The sequence below is a fragment of the Lethenteron reissneri genome, chromosome 60 (genome assembly GCF_015708825.2).
Source record: "Lethenteron reissneri isolate LAM-NWPU_2019-01 chromosome 60, ASM1570882v1, whole genome shotgun sequence".
NCBI classification, from domain to species: Eukaryota; Metazoa; Chordata; class Hyperoartia; order Petromyzontiformes; family Petromyzontidae; genus Lethenteron; species Lethenteron reissneri.
In genome coordinates, this window is record NC_083838.1 from 318,631 (window position 1) to 344,051 (window position 25,421).

Sequence of the window (25,421 nt, forward strand, 5' to 3'; positions counted from 1 at the left end):
AATCATTGGGGGTGAGACCATCAACTCGCTACACTTAAAACAACCCAGCTCTCTTCTCACATCTCCTCCGGGTTCCTCCGATTTTGCTCTCCACATTTAGAAACATGCTCTTAGATCATTTGGCTACTGCTATAAATTCCCACGTGATGATATAAGCTATTTGAATGAACTGTCACGTGTGACCAGGTCGCCTATGAAAACATTGCTCAGTGGGCTTTATCTGGTGGTTGCCGGTGCCAAGCACAATCCAGATCACACTTGCTTAGCTTCCAGGATCTGATCAGATCAAACACATTCCGGAAGACTTGGTCAAAGGCAATCTGAGAAAGTAACCATCTCCTTTATATAAAGGCTTCATCCATATTTAATAGATAGGATTCTTCTGATGTGTGCATCGGCAGATGGATAAAACATACCCTCATGTTACGCGAGTTAGGTTTGATAACGACAGTCCGGGAATTGGCATCTGTGGTCAGGTGGCAGGAATTAATTTCAAATCAAGAGGAATTAATTTGTACGAAGATCTGATACTGGTATTGTGTTGAACTTTATTGCAGTATAGTGCACCGTTAAGATAGCCATATGCTGACTGAGAAAACATGTGCGTGTTTGGTCTGTGGAAAAGTTGAAAATTTATGTTGTCGAACCAAGCGAGAACTCAAGAGACAAGGACGAGTCGGGTCTGGGTCACCATATTGACAAAAGCCAACAATGCAGCAAATGGAAATCAAGAACAAACAAACACTAACGGCGGTAACCCGATAAGTCAAGCGCGATGTGGACTTCGTGACAATCGTTGAAATGTTCTTTATAAAACGAATAGAACACGACAATGAGAAAACAAAACGTCGCTTGTCAGACAGATTAACAGAAGTGGTTCCGGCAAATGGGCGCGTGCGCAGGGCATCGATCTGGCTCAACCCCAGAGGACTGGGCTCGGGTTGAAAGAGTGAACCGAAACCAATCAATATTCATCTCTTGACAGCAGCAGCATCATGTGATGCCAGTGCGCTGTGAGTGCGTTCGCAAATATCTGGTGGCGCAATCATTTTGAATGTTGTTAAAGAGTAAGCGGTAAAACATGGTTTACCGTTTTCAGAATCGATTACCGGTTGCGAACATCAGTAAATGGAATGCACGGATTGCCACGCGCGAACGTACAACCCGCTTTGGGGCAGGTGAATCTGAATCTTCCTTTAGACTGGAGGAGGAATCCGATGAGCTATGAAGCTATTTTTCCCACAGACATTCAGAACGGGCGGGTGAGCAAGTTACAAAAGCAAACAAAAACGATCGTTAATAAAACAAAGGGAAATAAAAAGCAAAGGTGCAGCCCTACAACTGCTAGCTCACGCCACAGCTGGCGGCCGGGCCCCAGAGTATTTGACAAACACTTTCACTTTAACACGTCACCTTTCGCGATCCGAAAAACCTCCATTACAAACCCTTAGGTTTTTTCGGTAAAGTCACGTAGGTAAAACATCAAAATTAATAAAAATAAAATAAAACAAAAATCACGACGTATCGGAGGCAACACAAGTCTCCGTCATCAGGTGGGACCGTCACAGCCGGATTAGCTGCATCAAGTGAGGCAATGATTCAAGATGTAATCCCTTAACAAGCAAGTTGAGGGGGAGGAGAGGGGGGGGAGCTAATCAGAATGTGGTAGCCAATAAATGGAACGTATCGGGAGGGAGGGGGAGGCGGGGCTCAAAGACGGCAAGGAGTGCCAACGTACAACGCATCGGGAGGGGGGGGGGGCGCGGGGCCAAAACTGTCCATTACAAACCCTTTCACGTAGACCAGACGTGTTGGATAAGGTTGGCGTACCCACACTTTACCCCTCCACACGTCACCTGCCGATCGACTACCCCTTTCGCATTCCGATGACGTACGTGTATGTCATATAGTTTTTTTATGAATCGGAAGAAAAAATAAAACAACTTTATCGATCACAAGGCCATGCGGGAGGGTGTGTGGCACAGTTTGGCGCCAGCGATCATAGAGTGCGGTCGTGTCGCTCCAGTTATCTGCGGTGAGTGCAATGTCTTTAAAAACAACGGCACTACGCCTCTCTAAATAAATTAAAGCTAACCGCTCGGGCGCTCCAAGATTCGGCGGTGAACGGGACACCCACCCTGCAACTTGCAGGCGGCTCGGAACGGGAAAGAGATACTTGCCGTGAACCCATTAATCCTGCTGTGTGGACCAAGGTGACGTCGGGGGATTAAAGAAACTTGCGCTCTTGGATCCGTCCCCACTGGAGATTCCTCCTCCTTAAAAAGAGCTTCATAGCTAGTCGGATTTCTCCAGGATAAATGAATTTTTTTTTTTATTCTGGATCAACTGCCGCGCCGAGAGTTGGAATCGAGCCGACATGCCCTGGATTGCAAGTCCACTGTTATAACCGTGAATCTGATATTATTTATGTTTTACGAGATAAAGGCCCCTGAGCTATATAAAAAAAAATCAGAAGCAACCTGGCCACAAATGATAGCTCAACGAAGTGGCTTACCATGTGGAAATTTATAGTAGGCAAATATTCTAAACGCCTGGTGTTTATTTCCAATGTGGAGGGGAAACCCGGAGGACCCGGAGAAAAATGCACGCGATCACAAGGATAATAAGCAAACTGCACTAACACAGGCGTGAGGGTCTGGATCGAATCCTCGCCCTCCTGCATACCAGAGGCGAGGGAGCTAACATCACCTCGCCATCGCGGCGCCCTTCCATGGCTGTGGCAGCTCCGTTCGTCCGTCAGTTAAAAACAACAACAAAAAGATGAAACTGTCACGTTTATTGCTCTAGATATGTTTATATGTGCGGCAAACATGGGTTTTAACGGTTGCTTGATTCGGTTAACGGTAATGGGAACTTGCTCAGTAAGTGCTGACTCAGTCCCCGGTTGTTATTCCTCTGTTCAATGCATTGTGCTTGATAATTGTGGATGCTTTAAGTGCTTTTCGCGCATTAAACTATTTGTGGAAACTCATCCTGCAAAACGGTCCGAGTGAATTATTTATCTGGGTGTCTGAATGCTACCCCATAGTGCACTCTCCACTGATCCACTTTTCATTTCGTGTTGTGTATTAACATAGAGCTTTTTTTGTACAACCTGTACCCATGTGTTCCAGAAATTTCCCTTGATCGCGTAAATTTACGCGATCTAACCCCCAAAAAACCTCTATTATGGATGATATTGGTCGCGAAAGCCTGCGTGTTAAACTGGTCATTAAGACGCGATTTCAGTGTGTATGTGTGCACGTGTTTCACATTACACAGACAGCGTCAATTGCTTGGCGCGACTCGTGGAACGTGTTTAGCCATCATCGGGCGCGTCCAGCGTGAAACTATTTTATTGCAATCTTCATTTTAAGCTTTCGTGACTGCAGGAATCCAATACTCTCTGCCTCTTTGATTGCATTTGAATTGGGAGGAGTAAATTGGTAATCCCGGGAAGACGCATCGTGCGTGGGGAGTCTACAGTGCGAAAGAAGTGCAACATAGTACACACACAGCGTCCAGCTACGAGTCTGACAGCAAGTCTCAATCAAATAGCTGGTCTGCTCCGCCTTACATTCCTTACACAATGGACTTTGCACATGTTCCTGAATTGCACAGCTGCCTGGATAATAATGGCAATAATAATACGCTGCTCCCCGAGTAGTATTGTTTGTTTCGTGAGCCGCGTGGAATATCCCTCGTGAGTAAACAATACACATCACGGGCGCTGCCTCGGCTCGCTCAAGATTTCTCTACAGCATCGGGGTTCACAACTTAGAATCGTCATGGAGGAATCCGAGGAGATATATGAAGCTCTTTTTCACAGATGTTCAGACTCGTCAGCAGAGTCGGTCCAGAGAAATAGCTGTGAAGAGCATCGCTTCAATACAACAAACAAATTGACAATAGCAGATATTGGAACAACCCATAGACTCTCATCGGCCCGTGTTACCACGATAGACATCCGTCCTGTCACCCCTGCTGCCAGGTTGATTTAATACCTGGACACGGTCTCTGGCGTCTGTGGAAAATGCATGCAGGGTGGGGTGATGGGGATGGTGGGGAGGAGGAGAAGTGATGAGGTAGAGTGGAGGATGATAATGGTGGAGGAGCGGTGATGGGGATGGTAGAGGTTGGGTGTTGAGCGAGCAGGAGGCAAGTCCACGTGGAGGAGTGAGGTGCTGTGTTGAGAGGAGTGGAAGGGATGAGAGGGGTGCAGGGAGGAGAGGGGTAGAGGGATGAGAGGGTGGAGGGATGAGAGGAGTGGAGGGATGAGAGAGGAGACGTTCACTCTGAGAAGGGTTCTCCGGTGAGAGAGCCATGGGCTGCCTGCACGCTTTGACGCTCTTGCTGCCACTTTGCTCAGCTACAGGTAAGAGAGAGAGAGACGTACAAACTCGACAAACTCTACACACAATACACACCCAACACACCATACACACCATACACACCACACAAACTCTACACACAATACACACCACACAGACGCCATACAAACTCTACACACAATACACACCCAACACACCATACACACCACACAAACTCTACACACAATACACACCACACAGACTCCATACAAACTCTACACACAATACACACCCAACACACTCTACACACCACACAAACTCTACACACAATACACACCACACAGACTCCATACAAACTCTACACGCAATACACACAATACACACCCAACACACTCTACACACCACACAAACTCTACACACAATACACGCCACACAGACTCCTTACAAACTCTACACACCCTACACACTCTACACACCCAACACACCACAAACACAATACACACCCAACACACTCTACACACCACACAAACTCTACACACAATACACGCCACACAGACTCTTTACAAACTCTACACACCCTACACACCCAACACACCACACACACAATACACACCCAACACACCATACACACTACACAGACTCCATACAAACTCTACACACCATACACACTCTAAACACAATACAAACCCTACACACCATACACACCATACACACTCTACACACGACACACACCCAACACACCATACAAACCCGACAAACTCTACACACAATATACACTATATAAAAACTCTACACACAATACACACCCTACACACTCAACACACCATACACACCACACAGACTCCATAAAAACTCTACACACCATACACACTCTACACACCATACACACTCTAAACACAATACAAACCCTACACACCATACACACTCTAAACACGACACACACCCAACACCCCCAACCCACCATACAAACCCGACAAACTCTACACACAATATACACAATATAAAAACTCTACACACAATACACACCCTACACACGACACACACCACACACACCCAACACACCACACACACCCAACACACCATACAAACCCTACACACTCGACACACAATACACACTCCACAAACTCCACACACACCATTCACACTATGAACACCATACACACTCTACACACCCTACCCAATCTACACATCAGGATATCGCCATGTATATTGTGTGTATGTTGTATGTGTGTATCAAGGCCGTATTTCTAATATATATTGGGGGACACATCCCCCCCCAATATTCAAATATGCTCAAAATGTACCCCCCAATATTTTGCTTTACAAATATTTTAAAATGTTTGCTACGCTATGTAAATAGAAACAACAATTCGCGAAACCCTGGCCACAATATCTGGACTTGTCTTCATATAAATCAACGCATAGATTTCTGTTTATATTATTGTGGTTATGGTTGTATCTGCAATTGCATACAATGAAACAAGAAAAGGGAAAAAAGAAAAAACAGAGCAATGTAATGCAATACACTTTTAGACATTATTGTAAAAAATAAATAAAGTCCATCCTATGTGTTAATTAATTTTTAAAAAATGTAGGCAGGAAATTATTTTTCTAATTTAGATTTTTTTTCTGGGGGGTTGGGACCCCCAGACCCCCTGGAAAATTTGGTCCCCCCCCCAATGTTGACTCCACGGCTACGGCCTTGGTGTGTATGTGTGTATGTATGTTGTATGTGTGTATGTTGTATGTTTGTATGCGGGCGTGGTGCTGGCCACCCACCCCCTCGTGCGCCGTCTCGGCCTTCGTCGGTGCTGCTACTCGCTCATCACGGCGCTTGCCCCTGCAGGCCATGAGGGCTGCGCGTGGGATCTTTGTCGCGTGTCTGTATGTGTGTATGCTGTATGTGTGTATGCTGTATGTGTGTATGCTGTATGTGTGTATGCTGTATGTGTGTATGCTGTATGTGTGTATGCTGTATGTGTGTATGCTGTATGTGTGTATGCTGTATGTGTGTATGCTGTATGTGTGTATGCTGTATGTGTGTATGCTGTATGTGTGTATGCTGTATGTGTGTATGCTGTATGGTCTATGCTCATTTACCAGCTTCATATTCCCTATTGCCGTACATATACTGGAGGAAGGGCCTTTGCTATTGATGCCCCCAGGGTCTGGAATTATGTTGCCAATAAATTGAAACTTGAGTCACTACCTATGAGATCTTCACTCAAACCTGCTCTAGAGGAGTTGTACACCCCTAGCTGCCAGTGCTATTGAGTGGCCTTAAATTAAATGTTTCGCTCCGGATGATCGCTACAAAGTATGACCTGTGTTTTGATTTACTGTGTGGATCTTAAAGGTGCATTGAAAAATTATAATATTATACTACTCCAATTGATGCTCCTGTGGATTGATGCTCCTGTGGAGTGACTCATGCATCCAACTATGGCTGCAAGGTTTTGGTAGTACATATTGTTTATGCCATTTAATGTGAAAATTCCGTCACAGTTCCTATGATCACTGTTTCATTGGTTTCATGGCTTTATTTTGGTGATTTCGAAAAGTGTATTGGTTTAGCCATGTTTGTTTCTTTTAGTACAGAGTTAGACTGATGGCCTTAATCTAAGTTGTCTTGTGGTTGTTGTTGGTTGTTTGACTTGCATCCCACTGGGATTTTTTGCACACAGCGTTGGTGTACGGTGTTTTTTCTGCAATATTTTGCTGTCTTTTCTTGGATTTTCTGTTTGCACTCAGTCACATAGTCACTTTAAGATGTTTTTTTGTTCATGTTTTTGTTTTTTGTTTGTTGCGGTTGCACCCGATTCAAGAGCCGAATGGCTCACAGGGCTACACCTAATAAATGAACTTGAACTTGATGTGTGTATGCTGTATGTGTATATGTGTGTATGCTGTATGTGTGGATGTTGTATGCTGTGTATATGTGTGGGGTCTTTGTCGGTGTGTAGATGTAGAACCGCACGTAGCCAACCGTGCGAGTCGAGGTTGTTGGTCAACCTCTTTCACTCCATACACAAAGACAAAGATCCCCGTGTAACCTTCACAGACTGTTGGGGGAAGGTGCTGTTCGCGAGTAGCACCTATCACCACGCCCGGCCGCCTTTGTCTCCCGAGTGGCGATGTTTACACGCCACACCAAGGACTCATTGTGAGGCTGAGTCGACCTAGAGGAGGGGGCCCAGGACCGGTTCGGATAATCGTCACTGAATGTTGGTGGCCGTGAGCGGGAATCGAACTCGGGTCTCCAAGTTCGTAGCGCGGCGCGGTGTCCAGGGGGGGTGGGGTGATGTCTCCAGGCGATGTTTCACCACGAGCGTGTTAAGTTATAGCCACTCGAAGCGAGCCAAGGATCAAGCAACATCGGGTCACCTTGGTGACTGCATGAGGGCATTGCTCCGTGATTACGATGACAGACGAAAGTTGTCGCATTCCGGTGATGCATTAGAGGCAATTGCTCGAGTGACAAGGCGTGGATGTGGATTTCCTGTAAGCTCTTAGGACATCCGTTGGAAGAGTGAGCCTCAGAGACCCGAATCTATAATTCATGAAACGTAACAACGTTAACGACCAGCGAGCGGCCTCTGCATGCACTCGCGCGCCTATCGCGGTGTCAAAACACGGCCCGACGCCACTCAGCGGGTCGATGTTGAATGCAGCAACAAAGGGGTGGTGACGTCACCGCTTGTGTCCCAGGTTCTCGTGGTGCAACTCCGACAGGCCGCCCCTGGACAATACTGGCGTGGCGTGTATCCGTTACGTATCGCAGCGCGCCCGCCGTCTGCTTCACTCACAGTGGACGTTTAAAGATCCGCTGACGTCATTGGAAACGAGCAGAGACCCATTGTGCGTCCCAGTTAAAGTTTCCATATTCCATAAATTACCGGATAATTAAATTGCTCAATTGGGATTACGCTCCACATTTAATTTTAACTTAGAGCAGTAAAGTTTGGCTTCCTCAAATTGCGCATCGCGTGTTTGTTCTCTGTCATTATCAGCATCATCACCACCACCACAGGGTAACGAGGTCGACAAGAAGATCATTCCGCCTTGGGGGGGAATCGGCTTGAGCATCATCAAATATTGGGGCCCCGTGTGACCCATTATCGCACCCCCTGAGCTGATAATGTAGTTGGCTACGCCACCGATCGAGGTGCAATTTTATTTGTATTATTTAACCGGATTGAATCGATCCTGATATTTCAATTCATGACCAAACGAGAGAAAGCTTCTATCGCTTCTACTGAGCTATGAACAGCAGACATCCAACAACGCATGTGTCTCCTGTTATTCACGTTGTTCTTCTCTTGCAGGTTATCTCCAAACCGGCCATAGCAATGGCAGCCACAGAAGCAAGACCCACGCAGGTACCCATGCCTTCACCATTTGTTCAGTCAATTAGTACTGGCATGACTAGTTGCCTACTCTATACATTGTTGATACAATTAACACGAATCTATGACAAGTATCAATAATGTTTCTGATTAACAATCGTGATTTCCTGCTCAAATGAACATTGAAGCAGTGGTTCAGCTCCTGTTTGCAGCCCTGAGACGGTGGTGGGATTCCACAATCTCGTGACAGGGGCAAGTTAATCCGTTGGACAAGCACTGTTTACCTCTTGATAAAGTGGTACTCGTTGTATCGACCCTGTAGGAGTGATATGCTGAATCAACCCCCAACCAGGATTTGAACTCACAACCTTCCTATTGCGAGGTGCTGGCTCTACCACTGAGCCACCAAAGTACAGTAATCACATGGATCGACTGAGTACAAAATGGAACGACGTTTTCACTTCAGGGTGCCACGGTGGCTAGGAAATGTTAACCACCTCGCCTGGTATACAGGAGGTCCGTGGGTTCGATCCCGACCCTGACGCCTGCTGCTGTATATTCGGAGTGTGCGTGTCTCTCTCTCTCCCCCCGTGGTCATGTGGATTTTTCTCCAGGTCTTCCGGTTTATCCCTCCTGCTATACATTTCCACTTGATAATGATAAGCCACTTCGTTGAGCTATCATTTGTGGCCAGGTCGCATCTGAAAAATAGCTATGGAGCTCAGTGGGTCTTACCTGGCAAAATACAAATAGCAGGAAATAACTTTCACTTCACAGTGTTTGAAACAGCCTGGCTGGGCACCGCAACAGTGTCCTGGATAGTTTAAGGACCACTGATGAGACTTTAAGATGTATACAATGTTACTTTAATTATTTGTCGTAGTATATATGTGTCTTGTGATTCTTCAATGTTCACCATTGGAACCTCATTTGCCGGTAAAAATATGATAATTGTTTTTTTACCCTTCTATCTGGCAACAAAACTGACACCTTTTTACAAGGAGTCATGTTTGCATAGACCACAATACCTGCAGTCATAATGCAAACAAAGAACACAACTCTGATAATGTGCACTGTCCTTGAAGTTGATTGGTCCACACCCGAGACAGCTTTTTTCTTCAATGTTGTTAGATTTGTAACACAAGTCTGTGTTGCTCAAGAGTGGGGACCAATAGTCCTGACCCAGCTGCCTCAACAAGCTAAACTATTGCTGCGGACGCGTTGCCCCACGTGGACTTTGTGCTGGACACTTGTGAACAAAAAGAGCTTCACGGCTCATCGGATTCATCCAGTCTCCAACAAGCATGGTGACCGCCGACTGACGGCACGAGTGAGTCAGTCCTCCCCCATCCTCCCGCACGCAGCGGCGCCGTGCCGCGACGAGGTGTGGGTGGCCCGGCCCGACGCCCCCAGGGAGCAGAGAAGCTCCCCGCGGCCCCGACTCATCGTCCCGGCGTCTCCGGGCGCGGTGCTGTACGCGGGGAGCGGCTGCTGCTCTGGACGAGCCTTCCCGCTCTACCCCGGCGGCGGCGTCGTGCTGGGAGCCGCGCAGTGGCTCGCGTCGCAGGCAAAGTGGCGCCGGGCCATCATCCTCCACGACCCCGGTTCGTGGCAGGGATTTCTTCTTTCACTTTTTGTGTTTATTTTTTGGCAAAATATATTTTGACCTATCAGATTTCTTTAGTTACTTTTGAATTTGTTTTACAATTTTTATATATATATTTTTTTACTCTCAGTCAAAAACCCAGAATACAAAGCGGATTTTAGAAAAAGAGGGGGGGGGAGGAGGCGGGGAACCCAGCAGGTAACGCGACACAAACTCGGCGCAACAAACCCGCAAGGTCGGGGATGGCCCGGGCGGCGTGTGGACTCGCTGCCCTGACCCGCGGGTCGGGGTCACGACCGAGGAGCCGCGAGGGTTGTTGGGTGAATTCGCTTTTACTGGTTTGCCTCGCACATACAGCGTGGCGGCAAAGTCGCTTTGCGTGTAAACTAAAACGCGCCTTGATCCCAACAGCTCCGTGTGTTGCCCTCCATCGACGGCACACTGCGGCTGGGTTTGTGCCAAAGTTCGCCAAGTGGATGGCAGTCAACTGTAAGAGCAGTTCCGCGCACTTCCATGCCCCTAATGTGTCGCGTGAAGGAGCGCGTTTTATTGAAATCTCTGTGAAAATCTGGTTCTTATATTCCCTCATAGCTTGTCGGGCCTTTTTCACGATCGTGGACCCACATACTCGCATACTACTTTTTCTGTCGTAAATTCGCCAATTGTCTGCCACGTTGCAACCCCACCTGTACATGCAGCGAATAAAAAACGACGTTAATGTTACATGCATCATGAGCACTCTGTGGAATTGTCGAGCGATTCACGTGATCTTCCCACCCTTTGTTAAATGAGAGAGGGGGAGCTGTTGTGATGGAATGCTCAGCCCACTGGCCTTGTTATCCAGATGTCGCTGATTCCATTGGATCTCCCGGCGCGGCAGTTCAAACAAGTGGGCAAGTTTCTTAAATTAATATCGATTGTGTTTGTTTTAAAGTGCCACCATCAGATCAGGCACTGATTGCCCGCTGCTGTCTCGGCTCTCTTGCGCCCGGGCTCACTCTTACCAAGGTGCAGCGCGTTGCTGTGGCAGGGATTCATCTCAGACTTGCGTCGTCGTCTGTTTATGTTTGTATGTTGCACTTCGTTCGCACCGTCCGTAGCCATCCGTGCTAAGTAGAAAAAGCGAAGTTTTGTTAGTGGCAATTCACTTGATTTAATGTCCATTGTGTCTGTCACTTGTTCTCTCCTGTAACACAGTTGCTTTTCCGATGATTTCAAATTGACTGTCTCTGCTCAGTTTTTTTTTATTTTGGTTGTTTTTGGTCTGAATTTGCGTCACTGTTGTTCTTGTTTTTAAGTAATTACTTTTGTAAACGTGATGACCCATGTCATTCTTGCAAGTGAGACGCACTTGTATCTTCACTAATCGCCTGGTTCAATAAAATAACCGTGAAAGTATTCAGGCCAATAAACGACGAATTCCAACAGAGCGGTGCTGTGACGCCACTGCCCATGATTCCCACCAGCTCTGCGCCTGTCTGTGGAGGAAGTGGCGAGCTTCCTGGAGGACAGCAGCAGCAGCAGCAGCATGGCCGTGACGCTGAGCACCATACAGCTGAAGGACACGGGGCAGTCTCCCGACCTCCTGGCCCTTGACAACATGTTCCGGGAGATTCGCCGCAAGGAGGTAAGGACGAGGGTGGCGGTGGGCCACGTGAGCGCCCCCCTCCTTCACCTCAGTGGGGCCGCAAGCTTGACATCGTGCTCGTGAACTCATCATGACCCTCGTTGCCGAACGAATACACTGAGGTCGCAATCGTCACCCGCAAAGTACTTGCCACAAATGAACCACAATACCTGACTGATCTCGTCAAGGAGCATCAACCGTGACGCAAACTCCGGTCATCCTCGCAGTAGCAGCTTTTGGCTAACCAGCGAACAGAGACGGTCACTGCATCGCACCCTTTCAAATGTGCTTCTGTGGCCGTCTGGAACGCTCTTCTTTCCGATATTTGGAAGCCACTGGAGCCGTGCACTTTTAACGAGATCAGCCAGGCATCGTGGTTCATTTGTTGCAAAAACTCTGTGTGTAAATTGATATAATAACACGGGATTTATACTGTTAAATGTACGATTCGTAATTTATATTCTATGGTTCTTTCGGTAAAGTCACGTAGATAGAAAAAATAATAACAATAAAATGATGAAAATGAAAATAAAGTGAATAAAAAATAATAAAAAATATCACGACGTTTCGATCGCAACACAAGCAATCGTCATCATTCTCCTGATGACGATTGCTCTCGTGTTGCGATCGAAACGTCCTTCACCCGCCCACGGGGTGCACGCGATGACGGTGCATCGCGTGCCGTGGCCCTTTCAGGCCGGCACCATGCAGCGACATCCCCGATGTCACTACACACATCTGATACCTGTGACGTTAGAGATGTTATACCTGTGACGGTACAGATGTTATACCTGTGACGTTAGAGATGTTATACCTGTGACGGTACAGATGTTATACCTGTGACGTTAGAGATGTTATACCTGTGACGGTACAGATGTTATACCTGTGACGTTAGAGATGTTATACCTGTGACGGTACAGATGTTATACCTGTGACGTTAGAGATGTTATACCTGTGACGTTAGAGATGTTATACCTGTGATGGTACAGATGGTATACCTGTGACGTTAGAGAGGTTATACCTGTGACGTTAGAGATGTTATACCTGTGACGTTAGAGATGTTATACCTGTGACGTTAGAGAGGTTATACCTGTGACGTTAGAGATGTTATACCTGTGACGTTAGAGAGGTTATACCTGTGACGTTAGAGATGTTATACCTGTGACATTAGAGATGTTATACCTGTGACGTTAGAGATGTTATACCTGTGACGTTAGAGAGGTTATACCTGTGACGTTAGAGAGGTTATACCTGTGACGTTAGAGATGTTATACCTGTGACATTAGAGATGTTATACCTGTGACGTTAGAGATGTTATACCTGTGACGTTAGAGATGTTATACCTGTGACGTTAGAGATGTTATACCTGTGACGTTAGAGAGGTTATACCTGTGATGGTACATATCTTAGTTACAATCGTGGTGCTTGTGTTGCTCGCTAATAATAACCGTCACGTATTAAGATGCCATCCCTATTTCCAGGTCTATAACATCGTACTCTACTGTCGCGATTCCCTCATCCCCCACATTCTCAATCAGGTAAGCCCAAGGGCCTCGCGGTGAATGGGTACAGAATAATAATAATCATATGTATTCATACTGGAGGAATCCGATGAGCTATGAAGCAATTTTTTCAGAGATGTTCAGGAGTTGACAGATGTTCAGTAGCTCGGTGCCTAGCATACTGCTCTGAGCCACGAGGTGTTTAGTGTTGTAAATAAAAATGACTTACACAAAGAGTGACATCGAGTATAGAATGGACATCTGGGAGCAGTGACATGGCCCAGCAATAGGGCATTAGCTGCTTTCTGCAGAGTTCGTGGTTACCAGCTGGCAGGCTGCCCGCGTCAATACTGCGGGTGCGTATTAACCACGGCGTATTAACCACGACGTATTAACCGCTGCTTGCTTCACTCACGGTGGACGTTAGAGATCCCGTGACAACATTTTAAATAACGAGGCCATTGTGTACTGGTGTCATGGCCCAAAATGTCTGCTACAGGGGCAGCTGCCACTTGGAGGTGCACTTTGATTGTGCGAGCAGAGATGAGAAATTATCTAAGGCGATTCGCTGAGGCATTTTGAGCCTCGGCAACTCGGGCACCGATCAGCCTCCCCGTTGTGTGTCTGTACCAGACGGGCACTCTCTCAATGCTCTTGCGAGCCTTGAAACCAGTCTCTGCGAGCTACATTATAACTATTAATTTTACCAGGCAAGGCTCACTGACCTATATAGCTCTTTTTCAGAAGCGACCTGTCCACAAATGGGGTCAGGGTCAGGATCGAACCCACGACCTCCTCCATACCAGACACGAGGAGAGGCACAAAACCAGTTCAGATCAGCGTCACCGGTCTTGGGCCCCCAAAAAAAAATGTAGACCAGGTGTGGTCTCCTATTACAAATGGAAGAAAGCAGAAATAAATAATTTTCAAGGTTATAAAAAAAATTAATGTGTGATCAAGAATGAAATTGACAGCAGAATACTTAAAACAAACATAAGTTCAAATACTTCACATGGAAAATCCCTTGAGATGTAAAATCTCGTTCGCAAGGGTGTTCAGGGTGTCACCGGATGCATCGCGCACAAACTAATCGTCGTGCGTGCACCTGTGGCACTGAGCTACCCTGGAAAGTCGAGTCGGTTACTTGAGTCACCTCTATCGGTGATATTGTTCACTATTTCTGTTACTGCTCACTCTCCTTGACATTTATGAAGCTGGTTGTAATCACCGGCAGAAACGTCACGGTACTCAAATTGTAAATGTTGTGGGTCTGACTCTCCAACACAGCGGCGGTGTGCTCAAGTAGAAACTCCTTGGCACGCTCTGTTTACGTGACAAACCTCACTCGTTTATTGTGTCAGGGAGGTGGCGGGTTTAATGACACATTCATGTTCACGCGATCTCACTCAAGTCACCTTTATGATGGATAAAATTGGTCGTGAAAGCCTAACGCGTGAAACTGTATGGGTGCGTGTGTGTCTACAGTCCATCTACTTTGGTCTCATTGCAATGCCCTACCACTGGGTCGTGCCACTGCAGGTACCGAGTTCCCGACCTTACACATTGACAATCTCGCTGTACTTTTGCTTTCAAGCCCACGGGGCTTGCCTCTCAGCGGGGGAAGCTGACTGCGCCGATGTGCGGTTAACACGGCCTTCATCGGCACCACTCGGGAATAGCCACAGCCGCTGGGCTCGAGCTGAAAAACGTAATCGTTAGTTCGGTTGTTAAACGGTGATCGGTAATCGTTTTCAGAATTGATTACTGGTTCCAAAAGTCAGAAATCGCGAACCAATTGCTGAGACTGTCAGTAATGAATTGGCACGTGCACGTGAACGTACACACCGCACGGCGCAGGCCCCAGTCACCGCGTGGTGCATTCGCCCCTCGTGTCTGGATAAAAGGTCAAGGTGCAGCCCTGCAATTGCCGGCTCACACCACTGCTGTCGGAAGGGCCTCCACTAGAGGGAGATCTAGGGGATATTTGGTCTCCTCTTCCACGCTGAACAGACGTCTTGGAAGAGGTAGATGCGTCCACACGTCACGCCACTGCACGCGACCTACCGATGTATAGACTGTGGTGGTGAACCTGGGGATGCCACGGTGGCTAGGAGATTTTCACTACCTCGCCTGGTATACAGGAGGACGTGGGTTCGACTCCGACCTAGACGCCTGTTGCTGTATATTAGGAGTTTGCATGTCTCGTGGATTTTTCTCCAGGTCCTCTGGTTTTTCCATCCTCATTTAGAATCAACATCACACGTTTAGAGTATTTGGCTGCTATACATTTCCACGTGATGATGATAAGCCACTTCGTTGACCTATCATCTGTGATCGCCAGCTCGCTTCTGAAAAAGAGCTACATAGCTCAGTGGGCCTTACCTGGTAAAATAAAAAAAATAGTTTTAGTTCAGTATTTACACTGCTGGGTGGACAGAGGTGAAGAAAAACTGCCAACCCTGTAAAATTCCAACAACGAGCTGTGTAAATCAGGACGTGTAGACCTGTAAATCCCGGGCAGTCGGTTTATTCCAGTCTGTTCTCCTATATCGCTGCGTGTTTTCAGAACGCGACTTGGATATGACGCGATTGAGTGAACAGATCTACGTCGTGTGCGTAGCAATAAGCGGTTGTAGAGCCGCCTGGGAGTAGCATCGCACGAGGCAGCGGGATGCTGCGGGATGCTGCTGGATGCTGCTGGATGCTGCTGGATGCTGCTGGATGCTGCTGGATGCTGCGGGATGCTGCGGGATGCTGCTGGATGCTGCGGGATGCTGCTGGATGCTGCAGGATGCTGCTGGATGCTGCTGGATGCTGCTGGATGCTGCGGGATGCTGCGGGATGCTGCTGGATGCTGCGGGATGCTGCTGGATGCTGCTGGATGCTGCTGGATGCTGCTGGATGCTGCGGGATGCTGCTGGATGCTGCGGGATGCTGCGGGATGCTGCTGGATGCTGCGGGATGCTGCTGGATGCTGCTGGATGCTGCGGGATGCTGCTGGATGCTGCTGGATGCTGCGGGATGCTGCTGGATGCTGCGGGATGCTGCTGGATGCTGCTGGATGCTGCTGGATGCTGCGGGATGCTGCGGGATGCTGCGGGATGCTGCTGGATGCTGCTGGATGCTGCGGGATGCTGCGGGATGCTGCTGGATGCTGCTGGATGCTGCTGGATGCTGCGGGATGCTGCGGGATGCTGCGGGATGCTGCGGGATGCTGCGGGATGCTGCCTGCACGCGCCTCCATCTTTGCTCGGCCTGCGTCCGCATCTCGCGTGTTATCTCGGGCCGTGCTTCACCCGACACTATTTATTATTACGAGATGTTTACATAACGTGGTATTCTGCTATAGGAAAACACCTGTATTGGAGTGCACTATGTGTCAGCAAACGTGACGAAAGAGGAGAAAACATCTGATACTTACAATTTGTAATTTACCAGGTCAGGCCCATTAAGCTATGAACCTGGCCACCAATGACGGCTCAACGAAGTGGCTTCGCGTGTGGAGATGTATTGCAGCCAAATACTCTGAACACATTTCTAAATGTAAACCAGGCGAGGAAATTAACATCTCACCACCGTGGATGTAACTTATTCTAAACGTCCTTTTACACAAACCCCCCCATCACCCCCCCCCCTCTAACTTCTAAGCCAAACCACGCACCACCCCACCACCCCCTGCCTCGTCACAGACGCTGCCACCGACGTATCTCAGCCGGTTCGTCGAGACAGGCGTTCGGTTCACACTGCTCGAGGTCTCTCTCCAAGAGCCGGGCGGAGCGGCCAATCCCCCCTCCCGCTCGTCCCCGACGTCTCTCTCCATCACGCCGCTCGATGCGTTGGAGTTTGACGCGCAAACCTTCCTCAAGCAGATGGAGCGGGACGGCCTGTGCTCGCCTGCTGGCGTGCTGCAGGCGAGCGTGTGTGCGTGTGTGTGTATGTGTGATTATGTGTGTGTGTGTGCATGTGTGTGTATGTATGTGTGTGATCGTGTGTGTGTGTATGTGTCGGGGAGACAGCGTCTGAATGAAACAGCACACGAGCTTGGAGCATATATACGCTGGGTTGGAAGGGGGGGAAAGGGCGCTTCGACAAAATAATTTGCATATCAAGAGTAATTTAGCATATTTATGGGAAATGCAGGAATGTGATTAGTACGACATATGCCCGTGCATTATGCAGGACTATCAGCATCAAAGGGAGGGGATAGGGTGGCATTAATAAAGGGAAGGAGTGTTAATAGTATGTAGCTGCAGTAACTAAAACCAACACGTAAACAACTAAAGTATGAACTACATAGTATCATCAGTATACTAACTATACTCTACAATAAGCTGAGTTACTAACAGTAAGTAATACATTACAATTCTACGTCGTAAAAATTATATAATATGCTTCCATCTAAACTTTATTCTCTTACATCACACGAGTCTACACCGTACTATATACTGCCATAGACAAACCCAACATTAAATTATATACTGTATTGCTATAAACCACCCTATACCTTCGACTATACATTGTAATATTACACTATGTATTATTCTACCCACCTTAATGTATATCACACTGCTGTATATTCACTATACAATTACGATACTATATATTACTTTGTACATTGTATTAAGCATATAAATGTTATACTATTTGTTATTATACACTGTACCATTGACCGTCGTGTCAATGGGTGAGTAGTGGGAGGAAGATAAATCCCTGCAGTCACGAAAGCTTTAAATCGAAATCACGGTTGAAATTATGTCTGTGTTTGTATATTTGTATGGCTTCGTGTACAAACCTTTGATGGTAGCCACGAGGTTTGTAGAGCACCTTGGTCTCGGAAAAGACAATTTCATGAGAGCCCACAGAGTTGTAGCAATGATCGGCAACGGCCGAAAAATCAGTTCTGCCGTGTTTCAGATCTGACTTGTGCTCGCTAACAGCACTTGCCCCACGAGTCTGTTTCGACTCCACGGGGCGATCGTTGTTTTTGTCTCTCCTCCTCCTCCACCCTCCTCTCTCCTCCCCTCTCCTCCACTGGCAGACGACGGTGTTGGGCTTCTCCGGCCTCGTCGCCTTTGCTCGCGATGGAACTCGCACCAATGTCACAATCGACCTGTTCGAGCTGAGGACAGACGGACCGCACAAGGTGCTGGCAGCACGTCTCCCTGCCACGCAGACACCGCCGCTTGAGAGATCCCAGAGCGGACAGACACCGTGACTGTGACAGACACCGTGATGAGCGCATCGTTCTAGAGCTCGTCGAGAGGAATAAATGTCTGTGTCGTTCACCTTAAACAGACATAAAATGACGTCGCAACGCAGTTGATATGCGAGAGCCGGGGGCTTATGGGACCCCGGGTGCCCGCCATGAGGCTCACGTGTCCAAATATCTGAACAAAGCACAGGTCACAAAACAAATTACTCCACCACGCGCTCCTCCATCAACAACACTCACTGCTTTAAAATAATGATGATAACCAGTGACGTTTCGGACTCTGACCCTTCTTATCCACACTAGGGGGCAACACTATCCCGCCCGCCTTGCTACAAAGATAAATGTTCGTTATATTGCAAAGCGATGCAGTTTCTAATTTTCATAGCTGCAAAATGCACATGCAAATTAAGCGAGAAACCAGATTTACGATTATTTGTGTGCCATCATTGGTGACCAGGCTGAGACCATCAATCCGTGTAACCCGCTTTGACCACAGGCAGCTGCCCAAACTGCACGAGTGTTGGGGGAGCACTGTGGAACATCCTGGGTTCGAATCTGGGCATCTGCCTGTCATTAAACTGGGTTTACAGTTGTCGCGAGTCGGTGGTCTCAGCCTGGTCACCTATGGAGACTTCTGAGCCACCAAGACTACTTCGAGAATCCCAATGTCTATAACCACAGCACGCTGTGCAACTACGGATATCCAGAGTTCGACTTCAAAAGCGGATATGAAACTCAATTGGTTTTTATGTTGAACTTCTTTCGCGCCGTACATTGCTAACCGTGCTAACCGGGGGTGCGAGGAAAGGACGACAAACACAACACAAAAAGCAGTTCTAAAGAAATTCGTTTTCGATCTAGATTTAAAAGTGCATTGCCCCAGTGGCGTCCCAACGTTGGAAGGAAAAGCATTCCAGACGACCGCAGAAACGCATCTTAAAGCACGCGATGCGGTGACCGTCTTTGTTTGCTGACGAGCCAAAAGCCACTGCAATGATGACCGGAGTTCGCGTGATGGAGGTTAATGCTCTTTGATAATAGCAGGAAGGTATTGTGGGTTATTTGTGTGTGTAATGAGGGCTATACAAAGCACAACTTCGGATAAAGTTCGGAGAACTATTTGTCCTCTCAAAGTTGTAATAGATGAGAATTATAACACATTTCTTGAATATAGTGAGGTTGTAAGACCTTGGGAAAGAGACGATGGCAGGGAATTCCACTGTGGAACAGACCTGCAGCGTGGATGAGACGAGACAGTCAGTGGAGTAGGCCAAGTCTTCAACATTTGTTCTGAAGGGGATATTTTCTGCCTCTCTTCCAAGGTTGGAAACTGGTCAATTTCTCGGCATGAAGCCACCCAACCTCTGCCTATCACCAACTACTTCTTTGCCAAAAGGAAGGTGCGCGTGCTGGCACCAAAGGTAACAACACACCCACTCACACGGAGCTGCCACTTGCACACACACACACACCATCACACTGCAGGTTACAACAATGCACTTAATCACTCTCTCACCCAGCCATCCACTCACATACCTACCCGCGGACCCATCCCGCCAATCACCCACTCACTCACTTAGTAACAAAGACAAAGATGCCCCATATATCCTTTAACAGACTGTAGGGGCAAGTGCTGTTAGCGAGTACCTATGGAGGCCGGAAAAGTACACGAGAGGGTGGATGGCCAGCACAACGACTGGCCGCCTTTGTCTCCCCAGTGGTGATGTTTACACATAGCACCAGGTACTCATTTGAGGCTGAGTCGACCCAGGGGAGGCCCAGGACCATTTCAGATAATCGTCACTAGTGTTGGCCATGAGCAGGATTCGAACTCAGGTCGCCGGGGTTGTAGCGCAGCTCGCTAACCACTGCACTGCCGCTACCCCTCACTCAGTAACTCGCCCACTCACTCACCCACCCACTCACCCACTCACCCACCCACACACCCACTCACTCACCCACTCACTCACCCACTCACTCACCCACTCACTCACCCACTCACTCACCCACTCACTCACCCACTCACCCACCCACTCACCCACCCACTCACCCACCCACTCACCCACTCACTCACCCACTCACCCACCCACTCACCCACTCACCCACTCACCCACCCACACACCCACCCACTCACCCACTCACGCGCCACACTGCAAGTGACGGCTATTTCTGCTTCTTCCCTCGCTCTGCTCCACTTTGAAATGACCTACCATCGTCTCTTTTCCCCAAGCCCTCAATAACCTTGATTCAATTCGAGAAACGTGTTGACTCATATGACTACTTTTATCGTGCTGTTTGTTGCTGGCTGCATGACTTATTCGGCCTTGGTGCCTATATTCATAGAATGCTTTTTTTTAAATACCGCTAAAACATGCTCGTGGTGCAATAGCCAGGGTCAGATGAAAATGTCGAAGCAGCAACTTTGACATGTGAAGCACATCGCAGCACTGCTTGTGACAAATGTGGTTTTGGAACGTACGTTTAGTTGTCATGCATTCTATTAAACAATATATCCCCACCATCGGCCACGGTCAACCGGGGATGGCTCTGCAGGTGGCTGGCTTTGTGTGGTACGAAGACGGGAACGTGTCCAAGGCATCGGGCTTCCTGGTGGACTTGCTCAACAAGATTACAGAGAAGCTGGAGTTTGAGACGGAGCTCATCCCGCCTCCAGCAGCCTGGGAGGAGACGGACAACTCGGTAGCTACTCAGGAGACAATGCAGGAACGCGTGAAAGGGCAACTGACAGGATCACCGGTGCGTCATGTGGCCTAACACCCATGGCCACGACCCATCATGATCATCACCATCATTAACACCACCACCACCATCAACACCGTCATCACCATCATCAACACCACCACCATGAACACCGTCACCATCATCAACACCACCACCATCAAAAACCGTCATCAGTCACCAAATTTCGTGATTGCAGCAATTCATATGATTTGGGTCTTTCGGTAAAGCCACGTAGATAGAAGAACAATAATAATAAAAATATCGCGACGTTTCGATCGCAACACAAGCAATCGTCATCAGGTGAAACATATGGCGGGAGAGCTGCTGAGGCAGGATGTTATAAAGGTTTGAGATGGGTGCAGCCCAAGGGTCATCAGCGAAGTGGGCGGGCTAGAGATGGAATTTGCATGTAAATGTAAGATCCGAGAGCTGGACTACCTTCACGACGACGAAGCTGTGGAGGTGGCCATTGTATTGTGAGAGATTAGCATTTGTAAAAGTAAGAACAACGAACAACATAAAAACCACCGCAACATCGAGGAAAACGAGCAACGCTGGCTGTGTTAGTGAGACATTTCGCCTGTTAATGTAAAGACATTGAACCTGGTAATGTAACTCGGAGAGTCGAAAATAACTGCTAACATCGGCAGGTAGGATGGAAACATCACAGCCAGTTATGACTTAAACTGGTTAATAACGTCCTTCCAATGATTGCTCAGTTTGTACCCATCTTCTCGGTTGAAATTGTGTCTGTGTTTATCTATCTGGATGGCTTCATGAACAAATCTTTGCTGATAGCCAGTGGGTTTGCAGAGTACCTTCGTCTTGGAGAAATCAATATCGTGTGAGCCCACCGCGTTACTACAATGATCAGCCACGGCCGAGGTATTGGTCCTGCCGTGTTTCAGATCCGCCTTGTGTTCACGAACACGGTCCGAGACGTGTCGCTTAGTTTCCCCGATGTAACTACTGCCACAGACACAGCTTAGTTTGTAGACGCCGGGGTATTGCATGTCAGGGGTCACATCCTTGACAGGTGGTATCAGATCACGAATTGTACGTACTATGTTGAATCGAACCTGGATCTTGTGTTTGCTAATGATTTTGGAAATATTTTTGGTCACCCCTGCTATGTGTGGCGAAGGTACTCTCCAAAGGCACTGGCTATCAGCAAAGATGCATCCTTCCTCAGCAGCTCTCCCGCTATATTGTTTCACTGGATGACGATTGCTTGTGTTGCGATCGAAACGTCGTGATTTTTTATTATAATTTTTCTATCTATGTGGCTTTCCCAAAAACCCCAAAGCATATGAAGTGAAATAATGATACTAATTTGCACTTTAAATGTTTTGTGCAACACTATGTGAATATTTTCAGCAATGTTTGGTGGTGGACGGTCTCACAACGTAAAATCGGACAATTTGTCATAATTTATAAATGAATAGACTTAACACGACACAATCTCACAAAAAAAAGCATATTTAAGAATACTAATAACACGTTCACAGGATGCGACTGCCGTGGAGTTTGCCCTGTTTGGCTACCCGGTGATGGACGACCCTGGCGACAGAGCCATAGCCTTGTCGGAGATGGTGTTCGAGAATGGCTACCACATCATCTCCGGCAGCCACGAGCGAGCGGAAGTGCGACTCTTCCAGTTCCTTGAGCCTCTCAACACCTACCTGTGGATGTCCATGCTGTCGGCCTGCGCCGGCATCGGCCTGGCGTTGGCGCTGCTCGCCCGGATACACCCGGACGAGTGGCACCACCTGGCCAGACGCGGCCACGCGACCCCCAGCGAAGGTCGGGCCTTCAGCATCCCCAACAGCCTGTGGTTCGCCTTCTCCAGCATGGTCAACCAGGGCTCCGGGCCGCTGCCGGCATCCATGGCCGGCAAAATAATTTCGTACACCTGGTGGTGCTTCGTGCTGGTGGCTTGCTCGACGTACACGGCCAACCTGGCGGCGTTTCTTACGGCCGAGGGCACCGGCGGCGTGCGTTCGCTCAGGGAGCTCGCAGACCGCGTGGATACCAACTACGGCACGTACGGAGGCTACTCCGTGTTCTCCCTGTTGAAGAACGCGTCGCGCGAGCCTTACGTCACCGTCTGGCTCCACGTGTCCAATGGCACTATGGCCAGCTCGCCAGAGCTCGGTCTCAAGAGAGTCGAGAACGAGCCGTTCATCTTCATCGGCGAGATGTCAGCCGTTTACACGGCCAAGAAGGATTACTGTGACATGACCATCTCTGAGCGTCGCTTCTACCGGCACCGGCTTGCCCTGCCGTTCCGCCGCGACTCGCCGCTCGTGGACCAGGTGTCCCGTGCGATCGTGGAGCTGGAGGAGTCCGGCGACCTCGACAAGATTGAGCGCGTCTGGTTCGCGCAGGAGGCGCAGGAATGCGTTTCCCAACTTTCGGGCAAAGACCAGATCGAGATGAACGACTTCCGTGGAATCTTCATCTTCCTGGTCTTGGGCATCGTGGCAGGCTGTGGCATAGGAGCCGTCGAGTGTCTCTGCTTTCACATTAAAGCAGCCCGCCTGCTGGCGAAGCCGCTAGCCACGCACCTGTAGCCGGGCATCGCTGTCGGCAAAGTCGACACTCGTCAGCGGCGATGGCATTGGCTGTGTCGGTGGGCATCGCTGTTTCGTACTGCAGGGAAATTAATATTCTGAAAAAATGTTGTTGGGGGTTTAACTATTGGATTCGAAAAATATTTCACCCGGAAAACTCCTCCAGATTGAACATCTCGTTTGCACAGGTGTCCAGGGTGTCGATTGGTGCACAAATAGCTACCATGTAAAGACACGTGACAAGCATACAAACACATATATACACTACACATATACCGATCCACACACACGCACGTGTTGTGAATGGTACTGCGAGATCTGACCGGTGTTCGCTGAGCTGCATTGGCTTTCGGTTGCCGAATGAATACATTGATGAGGTCACGCTCACGACACACAAAGTGCTCGCCACAAATGAACCGGAATATCTCGCTGATGTCGTCAAGGAGCATCACCCATCACGTGAACTCCGGTCATCCTCACGGCAGCGGCTTTTGGCTAACCATCGAACAAAGACGGTCACTGCATCGTGCGCTTTCAGATGTGCTTCTGCGGCTGTCTGGAATGCTCTTCTATCCGATATTAGGAAGCCACTGGAGTTATGCACTTTTAAATCTCGATTGAAAACTCATTTCTTTAGAGCTGCCTTTTGTGTTTAGTTTGTTATCCTTTCCCCGCACCTCCGATTAGCAAGGTTGGCTACGTACGGTACGTACAGTATAAAAGACGTTCAATACATTTACATTGAGAAGGCAGAATAGCAAGTGGACTAATCGTCATCTCTATCCATCTGTACGGGGATAAGAATCTTGCCCCCTTTGCATGCAATGGGCTTTCTCCAAATGCTCCGGGCTCCTCTCACTTTTGTAATAAACATCTTAAAATGATAACCCCAATGTAGCAGCAGTGGGACCCTCCTGAAAGAGTCCTACATCTCCGTGTGTCTTCCCCAGATAAGTAAAATTACTCTTTGGTTCTTTCGGTAAAGTCAAGTAGATGAAAAATAAACTAAATTATATCACGACGTTTCGGAGGCAGCACAAGCTTCCAGGTTCCACCTGATGACGGAAGCTTGTGTTGCCTCCGAAACGTCATGATTTAATTTGGTTATTTTCATATTTTTTTTCATCTACGTGACTTTACCGAAAGAACCAAAGAGTGTGGATCCTTGCAGTCACGAAAACTTATAATCTATAATTAGGTAAAATTATTCATGATTCAATCTCGATTTTATTGATATACGGCAACACACATCTTACACCTTATAACTTCTACAGTATGCATGTGTACAATGGATATCACACTTAAACGGAACGAAATGCATATGTATATAAGTGGCTTTGATTGTGAATACAAAAACAATGTTTAACGTGCACCAAAGTGGCTCTCCTCCTCGATTCATGCTTTGAGTGCCGAGTGAAGTATCGCTGGTGAGACGAATCGCTCGTATGCCCAAGATGCCCAATTAGTCTTGCACCGTGTGGTGCCACGGCCTCGAAGCGACTC

The 25,421-nt window shown here is 48.0% G+C and overlaps 1 protein-coding gene across 1 annotated transcript; it reads left to right on the plus strand.

The window, feature by feature from the left end:
• Positions 1-4,238: 4,238 nt before the first annotated feature.
• Positions 4,239-24,882, plus strand: LOC133358060 (glutamate receptor 4-like). The gene is made up of 11 exons (XM_061576342.1): positions 4,239-4,375; positions 8,636-8,689; positions 10,021-10,260; positions 11,729-11,889; positions 13,371-13,427; positions 14,877-14,930; positions 17,081-17,302; positions 18,430-18,534; positions 19,926-20,024; positions 21,157-21,360; positions 22,854-24,882. The coding sequence occupies exons 1-11, from the start codon at positions 4,324-4,326 to the stop codon at positions 23,916-23,918; spliced, it is 2,313 nt and encodes a 770-aa protein (XP_061432326.1). The 5' UTR covers positions 4,239-4,323; the 3' UTR covers positions 23,919-24,882.
• Positions 24,883-25,421: the final 539 nt, after the last annotated feature.